This window comes from Carassius gibelio, chromosome A15 (genome assembly GCF_023724105.1).
Source record: "Carassius gibelio isolate Cgi1373 ecotype wild population from Czech Republic chromosome A15, carGib1.2-hapl.c, whole genome shotgun sequence".
NCBI classification, from domain to species: domain Eukaryota; kingdom Metazoa; phylum Chordata; class Actinopteri; order Cypriniformes; family Cyprinidae; genus Carassius; species Carassius gibelio.
The window spans coordinates 18382388-18403009 of NC_068385.1; the positions used below are offsets into that span (position 1 = coordinate 18382388).

General features: G+C 48.4%; 2 protein-coding genes, 1 long non-coding RNA gene, 12 other non-coding genes and 1 pseudogene across 15 annotated transcripts; 2 read left to right on the forward strand and 14 right to left on the reverse strand.

Annotated features, from left to right (window-relative positions):
- Positions 1 to 56: 56 nt before the first annotated feature.
- Positions 57 to 163, reverse strand: LOC128029699 (U6 spliceosomal RNA). Its single transcript, XR_008187551.1, has one exon. It is a non-coding gene; the product is annotated as a U6 spliceosomal RNA (small nuclear RNA).
- A 734-nt stretch (positions 164 to 897) lies between these two features.
- Positions 898 to 1004, reverse strand: LOC128029848 (U6 spliceosomal RNA). Its single transcript, XR_008187693.1, has one exon. It is a non-coding gene; the product is annotated as a U6 spliceosomal RNA (small nuclear RNA).
- A 733-nt stretch (positions 1005 to 1737) lies between these two features.
- On the reverse strand, positions 1738 to 1844 carry LOC128029700 (U6 spliceosomal RNA). Its single transcript, XR_008187552.1, has one exon. It is a non-coding gene; the product is annotated as a U6 spliceosomal RNA (small nuclear RNA).
- Positions 1845 to 2578: 734 nt separating this feature from the next.
- On the reverse strand, positions 2579 to 2685 carry LOC128029701 (U6 spliceosomal RNA). The gene has a single exon (XR_008187553.1). It is a non-coding gene; the product is annotated as a U6 spliceosomal RNA (small nuclear RNA).
- Positions 2686 to 3419: 734 nt separating this feature from the next.
- LOC128029849 (U6 spliceosomal RNA) lies at positions 3420 to 3526 on the reverse strand. The gene has a single exon (XR_008187694.1). It is a non-coding gene; the product is annotated as a U6 spliceosomal RNA (small nuclear RNA).
- A 734-nt stretch (positions 3527 to 4260) lies between these two features.
- On the reverse strand, positions 4261 to 4367 carry LOC128029702 (U6 spliceosomal RNA). Its single transcript, XR_008187554.1, has one exon. It is a non-coding gene; the product is annotated as a U6 spliceosomal RNA (small nuclear RNA).
- Positions 4368 to 5092: 725 nt separating this feature from the next.
- On the reverse strand, positions 5093 to 5199 carry LOC128029703 (U6 spliceosomal RNA). The gene has a single exon (XR_008187555.1). It is a non-coding gene; the product is annotated as a U6 spliceosomal RNA (small nuclear RNA).
- A 734-nt stretch (positions 5200 to 5933) lies between these two features.
- Positions 5934 to 6040, reverse strand: LOC128029704 (U6 spliceosomal RNA). Its single transcript, XR_008187556.1, has one exon. It is a non-coding gene; the product is annotated as a U6 spliceosomal RNA (small nuclear RNA).
- Positions 6041 to 6765: 725 nt separating this feature from the next.
- On the reverse strand, positions 6766 to 6872 carry LOC128029705 (U6 spliceosomal RNA). The gene has a single exon (XR_008187557.1). It is a non-coding gene; the product is annotated as a U6 spliceosomal RNA (small nuclear RNA).
- Positions 6873 to 7606: 734 nt separating this feature from the next.
- On the reverse strand, positions 7607 to 7713 carry LOC128029706 (U6 spliceosomal RNA). Its single transcript, XR_008187558.1, has one exon. It is a non-coding gene; the product is annotated as a U6 spliceosomal RNA (small nuclear RNA).
- A 3908-nt stretch (positions 7714 to 11621) lies between these two features.
- Positions 11622 to 13075, forward strand: LOC128028665 (uncharacterized). Its single transcript, XM_052615945.1, has 3 exons — positions 11622 to 11756; positions 11954 to 12281; positions 12387 to 13075. The coding sequence occupies exons 1-3, from the start codon at positions 11635 to 11637 to the stop codon at positions 13035 to 13037; spliced, it is 1101 nt and encodes a 366-aa protein (XP_052471905.1). The 5' UTR covers positions 11622 to 11634; the 3' UTR covers positions 13038 to 13075.
- Positions 13076 to 13361: 286 nt separating this feature from the next.
- Positions 13362 to 15390, forward strand: LOC128028661 (uncharacterized). The gene is made up of 6 exons (XM_052615935.1): positions 13362 to 13420; positions 13503 to 13735; positions 13825 to 13896; positions 14048 to 14307; positions 14410 to 14658; positions 14750 to 15390. The coding sequence occupies exons 1-6, from the start codon at positions 13372 to 13374 to the stop codon at positions 15357 to 15359; spliced, it is 1473 nt and encodes a 490-aa protein (XP_052471895.1). The 5' UTR covers positions 13362 to 13371; the 3' UTR covers positions 15360 to 15390.
- Positions 15391 to 16150: 760 nt separating this feature from the next.
- Positions 16151 to 17145, reverse strand: LOC128028685 (uncharacterized). Its single transcript, XR_008187236.1, has 4 exons — positions 17032 to 17145; positions 16650 to 16780; positions 16486 to 16567; positions 16151 to 16365 (listed from the first exon to the last, which is right to left on the reverse strand). It is a non-coding gene; the product is annotated as an uncharacterized LOC128028685 (long non-coding RNA).
- Positions 17146 to 17762: 617 nt separating this feature from the next.
- LOC128029906 (uncharacterized) lies at positions 17763 to 17836 on the reverse strand (annotated as a pseudogene).
- A 734-nt stretch (positions 17837 to 18570) lies between these two features.
- On the reverse strand, positions 18571 to 18677 carry LOC128029707 (U6 spliceosomal RNA). The gene has a single exon (XR_008187559.1). It is a non-coding gene; the product is annotated as a U6 spliceosomal RNA (small nuclear RNA).
- A 725-nt stretch (positions 18678 to 19402) lies between these two features.
- Positions 19403 to 19509, reverse strand: LOC128029710 (U6 spliceosomal RNA). The gene has a single exon (XR_008187561.1). It is a non-coding gene; the product is annotated as a U6 spliceosomal RNA (small nuclear RNA).
- Between the last annotated feature and the right edge of the window lie 1113 nt (positions 19510 to 20622).

Below are 20622 nucleotides of genomic sequence, written 5' to 3' on the forward strand. Positions count from 1 at the left end.
GTTTATTCACCGCCCGAGGGCTGATAGAGTAGAGGGGCACGGATATCGCAATCAAATAAAAGATGGAGCGCTTCACGGATTTGCGTGTCATCCTTTCGCAGGGGCCATGCTAATCTTCTCTGTATCGATCCAATTTTAGTATATGTGCCGCCGTGGCGAGCACGGAACAGCTGGCTCGCTCGAGGTATCTGTACCCCTCGGGTCCCTGCGAGCTCTCTCAGAGCTGGTAAGGGCCCAGTGAGCCATCTCACCCCCTCGCATACCGTGCCGCACGGAGCGCGTCGGTGCTGAGGCCGGACGCACACCCCTCCATTGATGCAACCGCTCACCGAGTTTGGGGGACAGGTGAACGTAGCGCGTCAGTTTCTAAACGTGTCCGATTACACCGTGATGTACAGGAGCATCTTCTGGACACGAGGAAGCAGGTGTACACACTTGACTTTGGTCCCTGGCGTACTGGAGCTGAAGGAGGCGTGGCCTCTACCTTTTTATAAGAAAGGAGAGTGGGCAGTAAAGAAGGGCTGGACAGCAAAGGCTCAGGGTGAAGGGAGTCTTACCGGATGCTCTTTAGATCTCCACAAGGTAGTGTACGGTCAGGGATTCTCTTCTTACATCCTAAACATGAGCGTGGAAGTTCTCCGGCTAGATTTCATGTTGTTAAATAAGCAGTTGACACGGTTTTCCTCTCCCTGCTCTCAAGTTCCGAGTCTGACGATGGCCACGTACTTCTCATGAGTTCATCACATGGTGTGACGGAGCGGGGCTGCAACTGAACATCTCTAAGACAGAGGAGATGGTGAATGATTTTACGTCAAAACGCCTCCCACGCGGAGACTTCTATGTTTATTCACCGCCCGAGGGCTGATAGAGTAGAGGGGCACGGATATCGCAATCAAATAAAAGATGGAGCGCTTCACGGATTTGCGTGTCATCCTTTCGCAGGGGCCATGCTAATCTTCTCTGTATCGATCCAATTTTAGTGTATGTGCCGCCGTGGCGAGCACAGAACAGCTGGCTCGCTCGAGGTATCTGTACCCCTCGGGTCCCTGCGAGCTCTCTCAGAGCTGGTAAGGGCCCAGTGAGCCGTCTCACCCCCTCGCATACCGTGCCGCACGGAGCGCGTCGGTGCTGAGGCCGGACGCACACCCCTCCATTGATGCAACCGCTCACCGAGTTTGGGGGACAGGTGAACGTAGCGCGTCAGTTTCTAAACGTGTCCGATTACACCGTGATGTACAGGAGCATCTTCTGGACACGAGGAAGCAGGTGTACACACTTGCCTTTGGTCCCTGGCGTACTGGAGCTGAGGAGGCGTGGCCTCTACCTTTTTATAAGAAAGGAGAGTGGGCAGTGAAGAAGGGCTGGACAGCAAAGGCTCAGGGTGAAGGGAGTCTTACCGGATGCTCTTTGGATCTCCACAAGGTAGTGTACGGTCAGGGATTCTCTTCTTACATCCTAAACATGAGCGTGGAAGTTCTCCGGCTAGATTTCATGTTGTTAAATAAGCAGTTGACACGGTTCTCCTCTCCCTGCTCTCAAGTTCCGAGTCTGACGATGGCCACGTACTTCTCATGAGTTCATCACATGGTGTGACGGAGCGGGGCTGCAACTGAACATCTCTAAGACAGAGGAGATGGTGAGTGATTTTACGTCAAAACGCCTCCCACGCGGAGACTTCTATGTTTATTCACCGCCCGAGGGCTGATAGAGTAGAGGGGCACGGATATCGCAATCAAATAAAAGATGGAGCGCTTCACGGATTTGCGTGTCATCCTTTCGCAGGGGCCATGCTAATCTTCTCTGTATCGATCCAATTTTAGTATATGTGCCGCCGTGGCGAGCACGGAACAGCTGGCTCGCTCGAGGTATCTGTACCCCTCGGGTCCCTGCGAGCTCTCTCAGAGCTGGTAAGGGCCCAGTGAGCCGTCTCACCCCCTCGCATACCGTGCCGCACGGAGCGCGTCGGTGCTGAGGCCGGACGCACACCCCTCCATTGATGCAACCGCTCACCGAGTTTGGGGGACAGGTGAACGTAGCGCGTCAGTTTCTAAACGTGTCCGATTACACCGTGATGTACAGGAGCATCTTCTGGACACGAGGAAGCAGGTGTACACACTTGCCTTTGGTCCCTGGCGTACTGGAGCTGAAGGAGGCGTGGCCTCTACCTTTTTATAAGAAAGGAGAGTGGGCAGTAAAGAAGGGCTGGACAGCAAAGGCTCAGGGTGAAGGGAGCCTTACCGGATGCTCTTTGGATCTCCACAAGGTAGTGTACGGTCAGGGATTCTCTTCTTACATCCTAAACATGAGCGTGGAAGTTCTCCGGCTAGATTTCATGTTGTTAAATAAGCAGTTGACACGGTTCTCCTCTCCCTGCTCTAAAGTTCCGAGTCTGACGATGGCCACGTACTTCTCATGAGTTCATCACATGGTGTGACGGAGCGGGGCTGCAACTGAACATCTCTAAGACAGAGGAGATGGTGAGTGATTTTACGTCAAAACGCCTCCCACGCGGAGACTTCTATGTTTATTCACCGCCCGAGGGCTGATAGAGTAGAGGGGCACGGATATCGCAATCAAATAAAAGATGGAGCGCTTCACGGATTTGCGTGTCATCCTTTCGCAGGGGCCATGCTAATCTTCTCTGTATCGATCCAATTTTAGTATATGTGCCGCCGTGGCGAGCACGGAACAGCTGGCTCGCTCGAGGTATCTGTACCCCTCGGGTCCCTGCGAGCTCTCTCAGAGCTGGTAAGGGCCCAGTGAGCCATCTCACCCCCTCGCATACCGTGCCGCACGGAGCGCGTCGGTGCTGAGGCCGGACGCACACCCCTCCATTGATGCAACCGCTCACCGAGTTTGGGGGACAGGTGAACGTAGCGCGTCAGTTTCTAAACGTGTCCGATTACACCGTGATGTACAGGAGCATCTTCTGGACACGAGGAAGCAGGTGTACACACTTGCCTTTGGTCCCTGGCGTACTGGAGCTGAAGGAGGCGTGGCCTCTACCTTTTTATAAGAAAGGAGAGTGTGCAGTATAGAAGGGCTGGACAGCAAAGGCTCAGGGTGAAGGGAGTCTTACCGGATGCTCTTTAGATCTCCACAAGGTAGTGTACGGTCAGGGATTCTCTTCTTACATCCTAAACATGAGCGTGGAAGTTCTCCGGCTAGATTTCATGTTGTTAAATAAGCAGTTGACACGGTTTTCCTCTCCCTGCTCTCAAGTTCCGAGTCTGACGATGGCCACGTACTTCTCATGAGTTCATCACATGGTGTGACGGAGCGGGGCTGCAACTGAACATCTCTAAGACAGAGGAGATGGTGAATGATTTTACGTCAAAACGCCTCCCACGCGGAGACTTCTATGTTTATTCACCGCCCGAGGGCTGATAGAGTAGAGGGGCACGGATATCGCAATCAAATAAAAGATGGAGCGCTTCACGGATTTGCGTGTCATCCTTTCGCAGGGGCCATGCTAATCTTCTCTGTATCGATCCAATTTTAGTGTATGTGCCGCCGTGGCGAGCACAGAACAGCTGGCTCGCTCGAGGTATCTGTACCCCTCGGGTCCCTGCGAGCTCTCTCAGAGCTGGTAAGGGCCCAGTGAGCCGTCTCACCCCCTCGCATACCGTGCCGCACGGAGCGCGTCGGTGCTGAGGCCGGACGCACACCCCTCCATTGATGCAACCGCTCACCGAGTTTGGGGGACAGGTGAACGTAGCGCGTCAGTTTCTAAACGTGTCCGATTACACCGTGATGTACAGGAGCATCTTCTGGACACGAGGAAGCAGGTGTACACACTTGCCTTTGGTCCCTGGCGTACTGGAGCTGAAGGAGGCGTGGCCTCTACCTTTTTATAAGAAAGGAGAGTGGGCAGTGAAGAAGGGCTGGACAGCAAAGGCTCAGGGTGAAGGGAGTCTTACCGGATGCTCTTTGGATCTCCACAAGGTAGTGTACGGTCAGGGATTCTCTTCTTACATCCTAAACATGAGCGTGGAAGTTCTCCGGCTAGATTTCATGTTGTTAAATAAGCAGTTGACACGGTTCTCCTCTCCCTGCTCTCAAGTTCCGAGTCTGACGATGGCCACGTACTTCTCATGAGTTCATCACATGGTGTGACGGAGCGGGGCTGCAACTGAACATCTCTAAGACAGAGGAGATGGTGAGTGATTTTACGTCAAAACGCCTCCCACGCGGAGACTTCTATGTTTATTCACCGCCCGAGGGCTGATAGAGTAGAGGGGCACGGATATCGCAATCAAATAAAAGATGGAGCGCTTCACGGATTTGCGTGTCATCCTTTCGCAGGGGCCATGCTAATCTTCTCTGTATCGATCCAATTTTAGTATATGTGCCGCCGTGGCGAGCACGGAACAGCTGGCTCGCTCGAGGTATCTGTACCCCTCGGGTCCCTGCGAGCTCTCTCAGAGCTGGTAAGGGCCCAGTGAGCCGTCTCACCCCCTCGCATACCGTGCCGCACGGAGCGCGTCGGTGCTGAGGCCGGACGCACACCCCTCCATTGATGCAACCGCTCACCGAGTTTGGGGGACAGGTGAACGTAGCGCGTCAGTTTCTAAACGTGTCCGATTACACCGTGATGTACAGGAGCATCTTCTGGACACGAGGAAGCAGGTGTACACACTTGCCTTTGGTCCCTGGCGTACTGGAGCTGAAGGAGGCGTGGCCTCTACCTTTTTATAAGAAAGGAGAGTGGGCAGTAAAGAAGGGCTGGACAGCAAAGGCTCAGGGTGAAGGGAGTCTTACCGGATGCTCTTTGGATCTCCACAAGGTAGTGTACGGTCAGGGATTCTCTTCTTACATCCTAAACATAAGCGTGGAAGTTCTCCGGCTAGATTTCATGTTGTTAAATAAGCAGTTGACACGGTTCTCCTCTCAAGTTCCGAGTCTGACGATGGCCACGTACTTCTCATGAGTTCATCACATGGTGTGACGGAGCGGGGCTGCAACTGAACATCTCTAAGACAGAGGAGATGGTGAGTGATTTTACGTCAAAACGCCTCCCACGCGGAGACTTCTATGTTTATTCACCGCCCGAGGGCTGATAGAGTAGAGGGGCACGGATATCGCAATCAAATAAAAGATGGAGCGCTTCACGGATTTGCGTGTCATCCTTTCGCAGGGGCCATGCTAATCTTCTCTGTATCGATCCAATTTTAGTATATGTGCCGCCGTGGCGAGCACGGAACAGCTGGCTCGCTCGAGGTATCTGTACCCCTCGGGTCCCTGCGAGCTCTCTCAGAGCTGGTAAGGGCCCAGTGAGCCGTCTCACCCCCTCGCATACCGTGCCGCACGGAGCGCGTCGGTGCTGAGGCCGGACGCACACCCCTCCATTGATGCAACCGCTCACCGAGTTTGGGGGACAGGTGAACGTAGCGCGTCAGTTTCTAAACGTGTCCGATTACACCGTGATGTACAGGAGCATCTTCTGGACACGAGGAAGCAGGTGTACACACTTGCCTTTGGTCCCTGGCGTACTGGAGCTGAAGGAGGCGTGGCCTCTACCTTTTTATAAGAAAGGAGAGTGGGCAGTAAAGAAGGGCTGGACAGCAAAGGCTCAGGGTGAAGGGAGCCTTACCGGATGCTCTTTGGATCTCCACAAGGTAGTGTACGGTCAGGGATTCTCTTCTTACATCCTAAACATGAGCGTGGAAGTTCTCCGGCTAGATTTCATGTTGTTAAATAAGCAGTTGACACGGTTCTCCTCTCCCTGCTCTAAAGTTCCGAGTCTGACGATGGCCACGTACTTCTCATGAGTTCATCACATGGTGTGACGGAGCGGGGCTGCAACTGAACATCTCTAAGACAGAGGAGATGGTGAGTGATTTTACGTCAAAACGCCTCCCACGCGGAGACTTCTATGTTTATTCACCGCCCGAGGGCTGATAGAGTAGAGGGGCACGGATATCGCAATCAAATAAAAGATGGAGCGCTTCACGGATTTGCGTGTCATCCTTTCGCAGGGGCCATGCTAATCTTCTCTGTATCGATCCAATTTTAGTATATGTGCCGCCGTGGCGAGCACGGAACAGCTGGCTCGCTCGAGGTATCTGTACCCCTCGGGTCCCTGCGAGCTCTCTCAGAGCTGGTAAGGGCCCAGTGAGCCGTCTCACCCCCTCGCATACCGTGCCGCACGGAGCGCGTCGGTGCTGAGGCCGGACGCACACCCCTCCATTGATGCAACCGCTCACCGAGTTTGGGGGACAGGTGAACGTAGCGCGTCAGTTTCTAAACGTGTCCGATTACACCGTGATGTACAGGAGCATCTTCTGGACACGAGGAAGCAGGTGTACACACTTGCCTTTGGTCCCTGGCGTACTGGAGCTGAAGGAGGCGTGGCCTCTACCTTTTTATAAGAAAGGAGAGTGGGCAGTAAAGAAGGGCTGGACAGCAAAGGCTCAGGGTGAAGGGAGTCTTACCGGATGCTCTTTGGATCTCGACAAGGTAGTGTACGGTCAGGGATTCTCTTCTTACATCCTAAACATAAGCGTGGAAGTTCTCCGGCTAGATTTCATGTTGTTAAATAAGCAGTTGACACGGTTCTCCTCTCAAGTTCCGAGTCTGACGATGGCCACGTACTTCTCATGAGTTCATCACATGGTGTGACGGAGCGGGGCTGCAACTGAACATCTCTAAGACAGAGGAGATGGTGAGTGATTTTACGTCAAAACGCCTCCCACGCGGAGACTTCTATGTTTATTCACCGCCCGAGGGCTGATAGAGTAGAGGGGCACGGATATCGCAATCAAATAAAAGATGGAGCGCTTCACGGATTTGCGTGTCATCCTTTCGCAGGGGCCATGCTAATCTTCTCTGTATCGATCCAATTTTAGTATATGTGCCGCCGTGGCGAGCACGGAACAGCTGGCTTGCTCGAGGTATCTGTACCCCTCGGGTCCCTGCGAGCTCTCTCAGAGCTGGTAAGGGCCCAGTGAGCCATCTCACCCCCTCGCATACCGTGCCGCACGGAGCGCGTCGGTGCTGAGGCCGGACGCACACCCCTCAATTGATGCAACCGCTCACCGAGTTTGGGGGACAGGTGAACGTAGCGCGTCAGTTTCTAAACGTGTCCGATTACACCGTGATGTACAGGAGCATCTTCTGGACACGAGGAAGCAGGTGTACACACTTGCCTTTGGTCCCTGGCGTACTGGAGCTGAAGGAGGCGTGGCCTCTACCTTTTTATAAGAAAGGAGAGTGGGCAGTGAAGAAGGGCTGGACAGCAAAGGCTCAGGGTGAAGGGAGTCTTACCGGATGCTCTTTGGATCTCCACAAGGTAGTGTACGGTCAGGGATTCTCTTCTTACATCCTAAACATGAGCGTGGAAGTTCTCCGGCTAGATTTCATGTTGTTAAATAAGCAGTTGACACGGTTCTCCTCTCCCTGCTCTAAAGTTCCGAGTCTGACGATGGCCACGTACTTCTCATGAGTTCATCACATGGTGTGACGGAGCGGGGCTGCAACTGAACATCTCTAAGACAGAGGAGATGGTGAGTGATTTTACGTCAAAACGCCTCCCACGCGGAGACTTCTATGTTTATTCACCGCCCGAGGGCTGATAGAGTAGAGGGGCACGGATATCGCAATCAAATAAAAGATGGAGCGCTTCACGGATTTGCGTGTCATCCTTTCGCAGGGGCCATGCTAATCTTCTCTGTATCGATCCAATTTTAGTATATGTGCCGCCGTGGCGAGCACGGAACAGCTGGCTCGCTCGAGGTATCTGTACCCCTCGGGTCCCTGCGAGCTCTCTCAGAGCTGGTAAGGGCCCAGTGAGCCATCTCACCCCCTCGCATACCGTGCCGCACGGAGCGCGTCGGTGCTGAGGCCGGACGCACACCCCTCCATTGATGCAACCGCTCACCGAGTTTGGGGGACAGGTGAACGTAGCGCGTCAGTTTCTAAACGTGTCCGATTACACCGTGATGTACAGGAGCATCTTCTGGACACGAGGAAGCAGGTGTACACACTTGCCTTTGGTCCCTGGCGTACTGGAGCTGAAGGAGGCGTGGCCTCTACCTTTTTATAAGAAAGGAGAGTGGGCAGTAAAGAAGGGCTGGACAGCAAAGGCTCAGGGTGAAGGGAGTCTTACCGGATGCTCTTTAGATCTCCACAAGGTAGTGTACGGTCAGGGATTCTCTTCTTACATCCTAAACATGAGCGTGGAAGTTCTCCGGCTAGATTTCATGTTGTTAAATAAGCAGTTGACACGGTTTTCCTCTCCCTGCTCTCAAGTTCCGAGTCTGACGATGGCCACGTACTTCTCATGAGTTCATCACATGGTGTGACGGAGCGGGGCTGCAACTGAACATCTCTAAGACAGAGGAGATGGTGAATGATTTTACGTCAAAACGCCTCCCACGCGGAGACTTCTATGTTTATTCACCGCCCGAGGGCTGATAGAGTAGAGGGGCACGGATATCGCAATCAAATAAAAGATGGAGCGCTTCACGGATTTGCGTGTCATCCTTGCGCTACCGCCGAGCCGATCTTCTGTTCTAATTCTGTTCCAACTGTTCTAATTTGCGTGCACGCTGATTGGCGCGACACCTCGCGTGTGATTGGTCCTTTGGGATGTTCTAATTTACGTGCTTCACAATTGGTCCAGATGCGCAGCTCTCTATTTGTCCATTTCGATGTTCTAATTTGCGTTCATTCCGATTGGCCGTGTGGGCGGGTCCACACGCCGCGCGTTTTGCGAATGGGGTTGAGAGGCGCATCAGTACTGTACAGTGCTTCGTTGTGTCAGCATCACTTGTTGGATTATTGCCATTGCTTTCTACATCGACAAAATTACATCGACATTCATATTCGCCATTTCTAAGCATCAGGTAAGGGCGATCGAGTATTTGCTTATGTGTACTTTGGTAACTGTAAGTACTGTAAACGATGTAAATGAGTCCGTTTCTTCTGTAATTGTTCTCAGTTGAGGCGTCACTTTTTTTCTTTATGGAATTATGAATTAGTTTTGGTAAGTACAGTAATTCGAAGCATCCTTACTGATGAGTAAACCTGGTGTTAGTGTGGTAAACGTTTAGTTATCGTGTTTTTGCCAGACGAGACGTTTTTATTATGACTGTCATCATGGTTTAACTTCCCATTTTTTTGTTTAAGGTATAAAAAACTGTATTAAAACAGTGGCACGAAACTGGTTTTACTTCAGATACCTCAGTTCAGCTTACTACAGTAAAATCATGAATACCTACATTCAGTTTTTCTCTTTGTGCTTAATAACATGTAATGTATGAAATTAATGATGAAGTTCAAGGTAAAGTTTACTGTATGTCAGTGTCCTTTGTCACTTGTTGCAAGAGTGCAGGTAACAGCAAGGTGTTAAAGTGACCCCCTGAAGTGCCATGTGCACCCTGTGTGGGTGTGGGGGACAAACATGAAAGGTCATGGGGTTCACACCCGCTCAGGTGTCTGTTTGACCCTTTGTCCTTCTGAACTTTATGGAGTTGAAAAGAGTTGATTCTACTGTAGATTACACACTTTTTATTTCTTTGTCTTATCAGTGCAGTGTTTGATGTATTGAATAGCTAGATCAAACTATAGTGTGTTTTTGTGTTTTAACAGTGTTGTGCCTTATTTTTCTCTCTGTTCCTTATAGAACATGGATTTCAACGCCATCTTTCGCAGAGAGGCCTCTGGTGAGCTTACGCTCAAGCCATCAGCCGAAGCAGTAGCCCTGGCCGCTGCTTATAGGAAAAACCCCACCCCTGGGCGGTCATGGCCTGCTGCCAAGGTCAAGGAGGACGCCATGGCTCGTGTGGCTGCTGCTGGAGGGGACACCAGAAATTTGAAGCTGGTGCTAAGCGAGAATGCCCTGCAGTTTGGCCAGTACCGTGGGAAAACCTTTAAATGGCTGCTATCTAATGATGTTGGATATGCAGCCATGGTACTGGCCTCTCATCGGCAGGAGCGGGAGCGTGGAGGCTTGTCCACAGCTGCAGTAATGGGCAACAAAGATGCGTTGCTGCAGTATGCAGGCCTGTTTCCGGATGTCATGGCAGCCATACAAGAGCGGCAAGTTCGAGAGGGGTCCGGGACAACGGGCCAGGAGGACAAGCTCCTCGTCGGGTTTGGAAATTTTGCCACCCTGACATTTAAGGATCTGTATGACGCCAAGGATAAGGACAGAAAGGGGTAAGATGTTAATCTAAAAGAAGCTGCTGGCTTTAGGGATGTGTAGTGTATGGGCTTGAGTTGATAATTTTTTTTTTTTCGATTCAGCTTCATCAGGTGGATGAGGCAGAAGACGGACGTCCGTCCTGGCACAAAGATGGAGGTTCTGCAAAAATACATTAAGAGAAGAGATTCTGAGAAGTTGGGACCAAACCTTCCCAAAACAGCACCTCCAGGCACACAGCTTACATCTTGTTTGCTTATTATTGTATTTTTGTTGCTTTTACATATTGTAATTATTAATACTTATTCTAAAATTAACAGCGGTTGCTTCCAGCTCAGCATCCACAGAGGAGCCATCAGATGCTGATTTGCTTGCTGCAGCTTCACACATGGATGTTGCGGGTGAGTCAGACATCATTATGAATGGGTTTGCATTTGTGGTTTTGTTTTCTTAATACTGTTGTGCAATTTATAACATGTTTTGCGATTCTGTATTATCAGCTTTCGGATGATGGTTTTGGAAACAGTAAGGTAGGAGGTGTATTACACCTTCTGATCATGCCAGCCCGTACCCTGGCTTTTTTTGTACCTCTTTCGCCTTTTTATAATTATTAATACTTTTATTTTATTTTTGCTTTTTAAATTCCATGGCAATTCCCTTTACACTTTTTTTCACCGCCCATTTTTCCTTCTCATCTTTGAGAATCTAACTTTTTCACCCAATGCTGCCACACACAATTGTTTGTCACAGTCAGCTCATCTTTTTTTGCACATCTTCATTTGTATATTTGGTGCACTAACAATCATTAACTTTAACAAACTACTAATGTTTAACATTAGTTCTAACATCTAGCAGTAGTAAATAGTAGCTGTATTAATCTCATGTAGTAGTGACTAGTAATATTACATGCAACAATAAATGTAACGATGTCTTTTCTATAGGTCTCATTCACTTTTTTGGTAATGCTTTGCAGCTGATGGGAGCCAGTCGGTGAGTCAGCCAGAAGCCCAGCCCACCTCTGAGAGAGGTACGCCAAAAAAGCAGCCAGCAGCCACTGAAGAAGTAAGACAAATCTTCAGATGGTATCTTAAAAGGAGCCTTCATGAAAGTAAACACTTTTTCTCTCTTACACCCACAGCTGCTGCTGCCTGAAGGTTGGAAGCAGACTCTCCCAAAAGAGCAGCACTTGTGGGTCAGCAAGGCTCTCTTTACCAGAGACAAGTCTGGGAAGTTGGCGCTGAACAAAAATCTGCGTCTGTGGTGGTCTCCCCCTGGACCCCGTCCTCTGTACTCTCAGCCTCCTTCTAAACCTGACGCCTTCTTCCACAGCAGGCTGTTCCTCTGGGTTCCCTACCGCATGTGGGCATACAAGCTGCTGTGCTCCCAGCCCAACTGGGAGCACAGGGGTCCAGCTAGCTGGGATCCAGCTAACAGCCTGCGGCATGTATAAGACTGTCCGGAGGGTCTTGGACTTAAACAGTTGGTACTTCATGGTGACTGAGTATCTTGAATGCCGGCCCTGCAAAAAGAAGCTTGCAGCCTGGTCGCGAGACATCCTGGACCAGTTGGATCCCAGCCACCGTGAACAGTTTCCTGCAGTCCTAACCTACAGGTATAATGTGTTTTTAAGTCTTTTAACATGGTACCCCTTATGGAACAAAAATAAATGGGAATATACTGTTAAATATAATGTGAAATATTACATAATACATTTCCATATATTGGAAACTAGTGTTCTTAGTTTGCAATATATGCATATATTGTGACATATAAGTAAATATTGTGCTGTGGAATTCTTTATTTCTATAGGTTGTCCTGTGATAGGGAGGTTGTGAGATTGTTGCGGGGGCGCACGCTGGGGAACAGTGCCACAGCTCTGTACAGGCACCTGTGCCTCAGGCATAAAGAACATTATCTGGGCCAGTCAACACTGTACCTGTCTGTGCTGAGGAATTTTGTTACCCAGAACACTGATCCCAGCAGTCTCATTGCCGCGCTGCCACAGATGGTGCCTGTCCCTAGTCCATCTTGGCTGCTCTCAGTGTACGCCAGAGAAGTACTGACACGGCTTCCTGAACTCAAGGCCCGTGTCACCTCTGTTTATGGCTCCATTTTAAAGATGGATTCCACCAAAAAGGTAACACCTGATTTAGTGTTACATTTTGCGTTATTTTTTTTACTTATTGTAAAATAAAAATGTTCTGTTCCTTTAACAATGATAATATTTCTTATAATGTACTAGGTCACCAAGAAGCTAGCTGGCCATGCTGCTGGAACTGCTGCTTGGGTGACAGATGTGGGGAACGAAATTGGACAAGTCCTCATGTGTGTCCTCACAGAAGGAGAGGGAAAGGGCCTGCTTCCCATGTGTTCCGGACTTGTAGTTCGCTACCGCCGAGCTGGAGAAGCTCCTCCGCAAGTCCTTTATGTGGACCGGGACTGCTGCAGCGCAGGAGATAAAGGCAAGGCGGCAGCAATGTTTAGCGAGTGGGACCAGCTGGTGGTCAGGCTGGATGTGTGGCATTTTATTCGGCGAATCGCAGTCGGGGTCACCACGGACAGCCACCCGCTGTATGCCCCCTTCATGGGACACCTCTCGGCCTGCATCTTCGAGTGGGATGCTGGTGATGTTGAGAGGTTGAAGGAGGCCTGCGGTGGGAAGCCCACGGCTAAAGAGCTGGCAAGGCACTGTCGCCGCCGCACTCGTGGGGCCAAGGAGACGAAGGAGCTAATCGAACAGCTCCTAAATGACTTCATGGAGGCAACAGACACAATGGGAGTCAGGCTCTTTGACAAGGAGAGGATGGAAGAGATCTGGAGGACACAGCAGCCCCACATAGAATGCATCCAGGACCCACCAGGTGTGCAGCTATACAGGAGGATAGGGAGGTGACCAAAGGGGAGGTCATTCTGCCCCAGTATCGCTGTGCACGTGGCTCAACATCCTTAGAGTCCTTCCACCTGCACCTAAACCGGTTTGTGCCAGGTATGCATTTTTCCTAAACAATACAATTTGTTTGTTCATGTGTTTACCATGGTGCTAACTTTTTCTGCCTGCTTTTTCAGGAACAAGTGCAAGTGACCTTCATTTTCAAATGTACTTGATGGAAGGGCTTGTACAGTGGAATGAGGCTCGTGCGGTTGCTGCCATTGAAGGTGGAAAAAAAAAGGATATCTGCTATGGTGGCCAACTGCAGCAGTACGCCAACATCCTGAGCCAGCTATTCATGGGTCTTAATTTGGCGGAGGACTACACCAGCCCTGGCGAATACACAGGTAACATGTTTTACACTTTTGTGTAGTAGCAGTTACACCCTTTATTTCATCTATGTGCTTATCACACTGTGATTGTCTACAGGAGAACTCATTGGCGTGGAATACTTATATTCCCAAACAAATACATCTTTTGAGGAAGACTTCGGTGCTGATCCTGATTCTCAAGATGGGGTTCAGGATGAAGACCTGAAGATTGATCTGGAGAGTGATGAAGGGTTTGAGGATGTAGACTTGGATGGTGAGCCTCTTGAAATCATGGAGCTCAGCCTCGATATCCCAGAACCCTTGAGAGATGAGCCACCGACTCAGAGCCAGGTAACTGTACTCCCATACGGATATAAACATTGTAATAATGATCCTTCATTTTTATGAAAGGGGAAATTACCTTATATTTTTAATTTCAGGGGGTGCAGAGTCATGTGGCAGAGTCTTCCTTGCCTGAGCCCATAGAAGATGAGCCAGCAACTCAGAGCCAGGTGACTAAGTTTCTCTATAGGCATTAACACTGTGATAATTTTCTTTTAAATAGAAGTTACTTCATTACCTTACTTTTAGATGTTTCAAGTGATATGGAAGAATAAGCATGATAACACTCAAGAGAGTGTAATAATTTACTTTAATCCACAGCTGGAGAGCCTGGGACCAGATGGCAGACCGGGCTACGACCACGTCGTCCGGCTAGCCAACAGTCTTGTGGACCTCAGACATGAGGGGTTTATTACTCAGCAGAAGGTGGATGAGATTGTGACTCTCTGGGATAAACTGTCAGAGTTTGACAAGGGCGCTCTCATCTACCCAGCTCGCCACCGCGACAGGCTCATGAAGGGGCGCTTCAAAGTCAGTCATTCTGTGACGAATGTGACCCCTGGAGCTGACAGTTTGAAGCGGTATGTGTCCATGTCTGCCAGTCAGTTTGTATAATTTGTATTTCACTTGTTTTTCATGTATTCATCACATAATCTACATAACATTGTCTTTTTTTTTCACAGCTGCTTCCTTGGTGAAGGCAGTGGACCTGCTCAGTGGCCTAATGCCAGCCGTCTGGTGAAGGCAGTCTGTCTGGCTTTATGCAGAATTTACCCTGCGGGTCAGACAGTGGCTGGTGTCAAGGTTAACAGGTGGGCTGTCATTCTGCGTAACTACAGGATCATAAGAGATGTAGTCCTGGACAGCCCCAGACTCATGGCAGAAACAAGGTTGCAGCTGTTTGAGTTAAATCATCACACTCTTTCACAATGGTAGGTTCAGCAATAAATTGTTTATCCACAGTTGTTGTCATATAACACCCCTCTCTGCACATTTACTAATTATTATATTTTCTTTACATAGGCACAATGCTCGGAAAAGGAGGCAGGAAAAGGAGGTCTTGGAGCAGGGTATTCAGACCTTTACCACTCCCTTGGTGGCCTCTGAACCCCTTCCACCTGTGCTGTTTAAGCATCCGCAACCGGTCCGGCATGGGCACCAAGCCTATGAATTCAACATCCCGGTGGATGCATCAGGACAGGCAGTACAGCGTGTTCGTGGCCAACCTCCTAAAGTGGGCACAACATCAGCAGCTGTTGGCATGCCTGCTGCAGCACAGCATGCCCAAGGGCAGCCTCCTCCTGTCCAGGAGGTCTTTGCAGTCTCTGACCCTGCCCGCTTGCTTCAAGCTACAGACACTGCAACTATTGCTGAACCTCCTGCTACACCTCCTGGTCCAAAAGTGCCAAGGACCACAGCTTGGCGGCGGAGGAAGGCAGCGGAGGCAGCTGCAGCACAAGGTGCTACTCCAAAAAAAAGAAACCAGACTGAACAATACATTTGCCAAAAGTGTGGCCAACCAAAGACAAAAGAGTTTGGCCACAGTCGGTTCGGAGGTGCCCACTTTTGTGCAAAGTCATCTGGCAAAACTGTGGAGCAGTGGATGGAGGAGATGAGAAGGGGACAAAAATAAGTCATATTGCATATATATATATACATTTACATAGTTAAAGAGTTTTATATAGTTTCTGTGTTTATATTGTGTTGGTTCTTTATATATTTATTTTTAATAAAGATTGCCCTTTTCTCATTATATGTCTGTTTTATTAGATATCCATATGTATCATGCATTTTGGAATCCCTACAGTATACCTAGTAAAATATAATTTGTATTAAAAATACTATTAAATATATACATACTTTTTAATATTTAATTTATTTAAAAGAACATTGAAGATTTCACATTCAAGAATGATATTAAAGAACTTATACTGCTTTAAAACTTTACATATGGTTGTTATATATATATAACATTTAGGATAAGCATTAAAGCATCTTTACAAAAACAATAAACTGCTTCATAAATTGAAATACATTTCATGTAATTATACTGTAATATACTATAAAACTATAACAATACTACTTAAATATAATGTTTTAGGATGTATGATATATATATATATATAGTTTTTATTTAAAATATAAGTTCCCTGAATGCCATTGATGTATATAGGTAATTGACAAAGAATTCAATTAATGTAAAAAATGTAACAAATCTATAAATGTTAAATATAATACAATGTTACATATATCAATCAATAATAATATTAATTTAAAAAAATAAAAGGGTTATATATCTGCTCTAATAGCCTTATCTTGAGTTAATAGCAATAAAAGCTCTTAAAAGTCCTTGCAAATGTGTCCCTGCCACAAACTCAAAATCACTGTAATAAGAATAAGGCACTCAAAACTCGTTTTGCAGGATAACGTTTAATGCACACAAAAATTAAAAATAAATGTTTTTTTTTTTATCCTTTTGTCATTTTACAATTTATTTTTTAATAAACAAAATCAAAACCCCTGTGGACATCAAGAGGACATTTGTAGTGTGCAAATCATGCATTAATAATATGACTCTGTAGTGCCGTTTTCTTTTCCCCCATTCTCAAGAACAATATATAGACATTCAGGGTGCATGCCTGCAAAAAATGTAAACAAAGTTTGTCAATATTTGTGTGTGACAATTGCATGTGCTATTTATTGGCATTGTATATACGATTTAGGCCAAATATTAAGATAGAACAATGCAAGAAGATTACATTTCAGTCTTACAGAGCCCCTTTACTTTGCAGACAGGCCCTTGGCTTGATGAGCCTGAAGAACAGCTACAGCCTCTTCAACCTACACAGTACAGAAAAGCACAATGATCAAACAAAATCTGGTCAGAGACTGATTGTTGAGTAAATTTTTTGAGCAGGTGAACTTTGGAGTGCAGGGATTCTGGAGACTCGAGCATGTGCAGTAGTTCAGAGTTGTCGATCTCCAGCAGCATGCCTGTGATCTTTCCAGCAAGAGTCGGATGCAGGGCCTGGATAAGTGGATACAGCCGCTCACCTGTATGGGATGCAAACAGTTTGGTCATTTTCATATTATAATGTAGTACATAGATTGTGTGCTATATTGCAAACCTTCTGAAGCCATATGATAACTATCTGCTGCTTTACACTAAATAGACCCTATAAAGTGTCGGCACTACACCCTCTACTGAAGAGTATTATTACTTTACGTTACCATCACTGGTTTAAGAAGCAGGTAATATAACATGATTCAAACTGCTCACAACACTGTGTGTGCACATCCTTTACCCAGGAGTTGTTTCTGCTCTTTTAAGGGTGCAGCCGCCAGCTTTGAGGCAGTAAGGGGGTCCTGGCCTTTCACATGAACTGCTGGCTCTGTATTCTTTACTACCTAAAGAAAGAGCAAAATAATTATTTTTATATTTCTCTATTTAAATGCTCCTAGGTGTCATCACATTGTCATGGTCTGACACTTGTTCATAAAATTGTCAGTTTTTTGTGGCTTTTCTGTTGATAAAAGACTGATAAAACTAACATGTAGCATTAGTATGAAAGCAGTTCTACAAAAACAAACTTATATAAAAATATAACAATACTTTGTAAATATATCTAAATAAAGTATTACATAATTAAATTACTATTCTTTAATAAATATATTTAATATTAAATAAAGTATTACTATTCATTTTAAATAGATTACAAATTCGATACCTTACTGAACTATTATTGATTTAAATCAGAATATGTGCACATGGCTACTTAATATGCATATGTCATGCCACAGCAGCACATGGCTACTTATTATGCAAGACAGTGAATCAAGGAGACCCGCCTACTAGACACGCCTACTGAATTGTTCCAATTTTGGTGATTTCATTATTTTTAGCAGTATGAGCACTTTACAACTCCGCAGGTTGTCCCATTGGAGTTTTGCGGTAACTACCATGAAGTTCAAGGTCATGGAACGCTCCCAAGTGCGCCAGGGGGTACAGGGGGGCTACAGAGAAGATCCATCAGGTTCCTTTTCGCAGGGGCCATGCTAATCTTCTCTGTATCGATCCAATTTTAGTATATGTGCCGCCGTGGCGAGCACGGAACAGCTGGCTCGCTCGAGGTATCTGTACCCCTCGGGTCCCTGCGAGCTCTCTCAGAGCTGGTAAGGGCCCAGTGAGCCGTCTCACCCCCTCGCATACCGTGCCGCACGGAGCGCGTCGGTGCTGAGGCCGGACGCACACCCCTCCATTGATGCAACCGCTCACCGAGTTTGGGGGACAGGTGAACGTAGCGCGTCAGTTTCTAAACGTGTCCGATTACACCGTGATGTACAGGAGCATCTTCTGGACACGAGGAAGCAGGTGTACACACTTGCCTTTGGTCCCTGGCGTACTGGAGCTGAAGGAGGCGTGGCCTCTACCTTTTTATAAGAAAGGAGAGTGGGCAGTAAAGAAGGGCTGGACAGCAAAGGCTCAGGGTGAAGGGAGCCTTACCGGATGCTCTTTGGATCTCCACAAGGTAGTGTACGGTCAGGGATTCTCTTCTTACATCCTAAACATGAGCGTGGAAGTTCTCCGGCTAGATTTCATGTTGTTAAATAAGCAGTTGACACGGTTCTCCTCTCCCTGCTCTAAAGTTCCGAGTCTGACGATGGCCACGTACTTCTCATGAGTTCATCACATGGTGTGACGGAGCGGGGCTGCAACTGAACATCTCTAAGACAGAGGAGATGGTGAGTGATTTTACGTCAAAACGCCTCCCACGCGGAGACTTCTATGTTTATTCACCGCCCGAGGGCTGATAGAGTAGAGGGGCACGGATATCGCAATCAAATAAAAGATGGAGCGCTTCACGGATTTGCGTGTCATCCTTTCGCAGGGGCCATGCTAATCTTCTCTGTATCGATCCAATTTTAGTATATGTGCCGCCGTGGCGAGCACGGAACAGCTGGCTCGCTCGAGGTATCTGTACCCCTCGGGTCCCTGCGAGCTCTCTCAGAGCTGGTAAGGGCCCAGTGAGCCGTCTCACCCCCTCGCATACCGTGCCGCACGGAGCGCGTCGGTGCTGAGGCCGGACGCACACCCCTCCATTGATGCAACCGCTCACCGAGTTTGGGGGACAGGTGAACGTAGCGCGTCAGTTTCTAAACGTGTCCGATTACACCGTGATGTACAGGAGCATCTTCTGGACACGAGGAAGCAGGTGTACACACTTGCCTTTGGTCCCTGGCGTACTGGAGCTGAAGGAGGCGTGGCCTCTACCTTTTTATAAGAAAGGAGAGTGGGCAGTAAAGAAGGGCTGGACAGCAAAGGCTCAGGGTGAAGGGAGTCTTACCGGATGCTCTTTGGATCTCCACAAGGTAGTGTACGGTCAGGGATTCTCTTCTTACATCCTAAACATAAGCGTGGAAGTTCTCCGGCTAGATTTCATGTTGTTAAATAAGCAGTTGACACGGTTCTCCTCTCAAGTTCCGAGTCTGACGATGGCCACGTACTTCTCATGAGTTCATCACATGGTGTGACGGAGCGGGGCTGCAACTGAACATCTCTAAGACAGAGGAGATGGTGAGTGATTTTACGTCAAAACGCCTCCCACGCGGAGACTTCTATGTTTATTCACCGCCCGAGGGCTGATAGAGTAGAGGGGCACGGATATCGCAATCAAATAAAAGATGGAGCGCTTCACGGATTTGCGTGTCATCCTTTCGCAGGGGCCATGCTAATCTTCTCTGTATCGATCCAATTTTAGTATATGTGCCGCCGTGGCGAGCACGGAACAGCTGGCTCGCTCGAGGTATCTGTACCCCTCGGGTCCCTGCGAGCTCTGTCAGAGCTGGTAAGGGCCCAGTGAGCCGTCTCACCCCCTCGCATACCGTGCCGCATGGAGCGCGTCGGTGCTGAGGCCGGACGCACACCCCTCCATTGATGCAACCGCTCACCGAGTTTGGGGGACAGGTGAACGTAGCGCGTCAGTTTCTAAACGTGTCCGATTACACCGTGATGTACAGGAGCATCTTCTGGACACGAGGAAGCAGGTGTACACACTTGCCTTTGGTCCCTGGCGTACTGGAGCTGAAGGAGGCGTGGCCTCTACCTTTTTATAAGAAAGGAGAGTGGGCAGTGAAGAAGGGCTGGACAGCAAAGGCTCAGGGTGAAGGGAGTCTTACCGGATGCTCTTTGGATCTCCACAAGGTAGTGTACGGTCAGGGATTCTCTTCTTACATCCTAAACATGAGCGTGGAAGTTCTCCGGCTAGATTTCATGTTGTTAAATAAGCAGTTGACACGGTTCTCCTCTCCCTGCTCTCAAGTTCCGAGTCTGACGATGGCCACGTACTTCTCATGAGTTCATCACATGGTGTGACGGAGCGGGGCTGCAACTGAACATCTCTAAGACAGAGGAGATGGTGAGTGATTTTACGTCAAAACGCCTCCCACGCGGAGACTTCTATGTTTATTCACCGCCCGAGGGCTGATAGAGTAGAGGGGCACGGATATCGCAATCAAATAAAAGATGGAGCGCTTCACGGATTTGCGTGTCATCCTTGCGCTCCGTGCGAGCCGATCTTCGGTTTCACTTCTGTCCCACTGTTCCACTTTTCCTGCATCCTGATTGGCGCGTCGTCTTGCTCGCCATTGGTCGGAGCTCTGTTCCACTTTCGAGCTTCCCGATATGGTCATGGCGAGTAGCCTGCCGTTGGTCCTTCGCGAACGTTCCACTATTTTCCAGAAGCCCGATTGGCTTGTGGGCGGGACCACCCTTGCATTGGATGCGCGTGCGACGTCAGTACCATTCAGTGCTTTTTATGAATGCGATCGATCAGTGATTCAAAATTATTGTCTACACTTCGAAACATTCGTTCATTTAAATTTGAAAAGGTAAGAGG

Bases quoted from the DNA above. Each gene is read 5' to 3' on its own strand.
- LOC128028665 (XM_052615945.1), top strand. From the start codon at position 11,635: ATGGTGACTGAGTATCTTGAATGCCGGCCCTGCAAAAAGAAGCTTGCA. The intron at 11,757-11,953 runs GTATAATGTGTT...TTATTTCTATAG, and splicing joins CCTGCAGTCCTAACCTACAG to GTTGTCCTGTGATAGGGAGG. The intron at 12,282-12,386 runs GTAACACCTGAT...ATAATGTACTAG, and splicing joins AGATGGATTCCACCAAAAAG to GTCACCAAGAAGCTAGCTGG.
- LOC128028661 (XM_052615935.1), top strand. From the start codon at position 13,372: ATGGGTCTTAATTTGGCGGAGGACTACACCAGCCCTGGCGAATACACA. The intron at 13,736-13,824 runs GTAACTGTACTC...TTTTAATTTCAG, and splicing joins AGCCACCGACTCAGAGCCAG to GGGGTGCAGAGTCATGTGGC. The intron at 13,897-14,047 runs GTGACTAAGTTT...TTTAATCCACAG, and splicing joins AGCCAGCAACTCAGAGCCAG to CTGGAGAGCCTGGGACCAGA.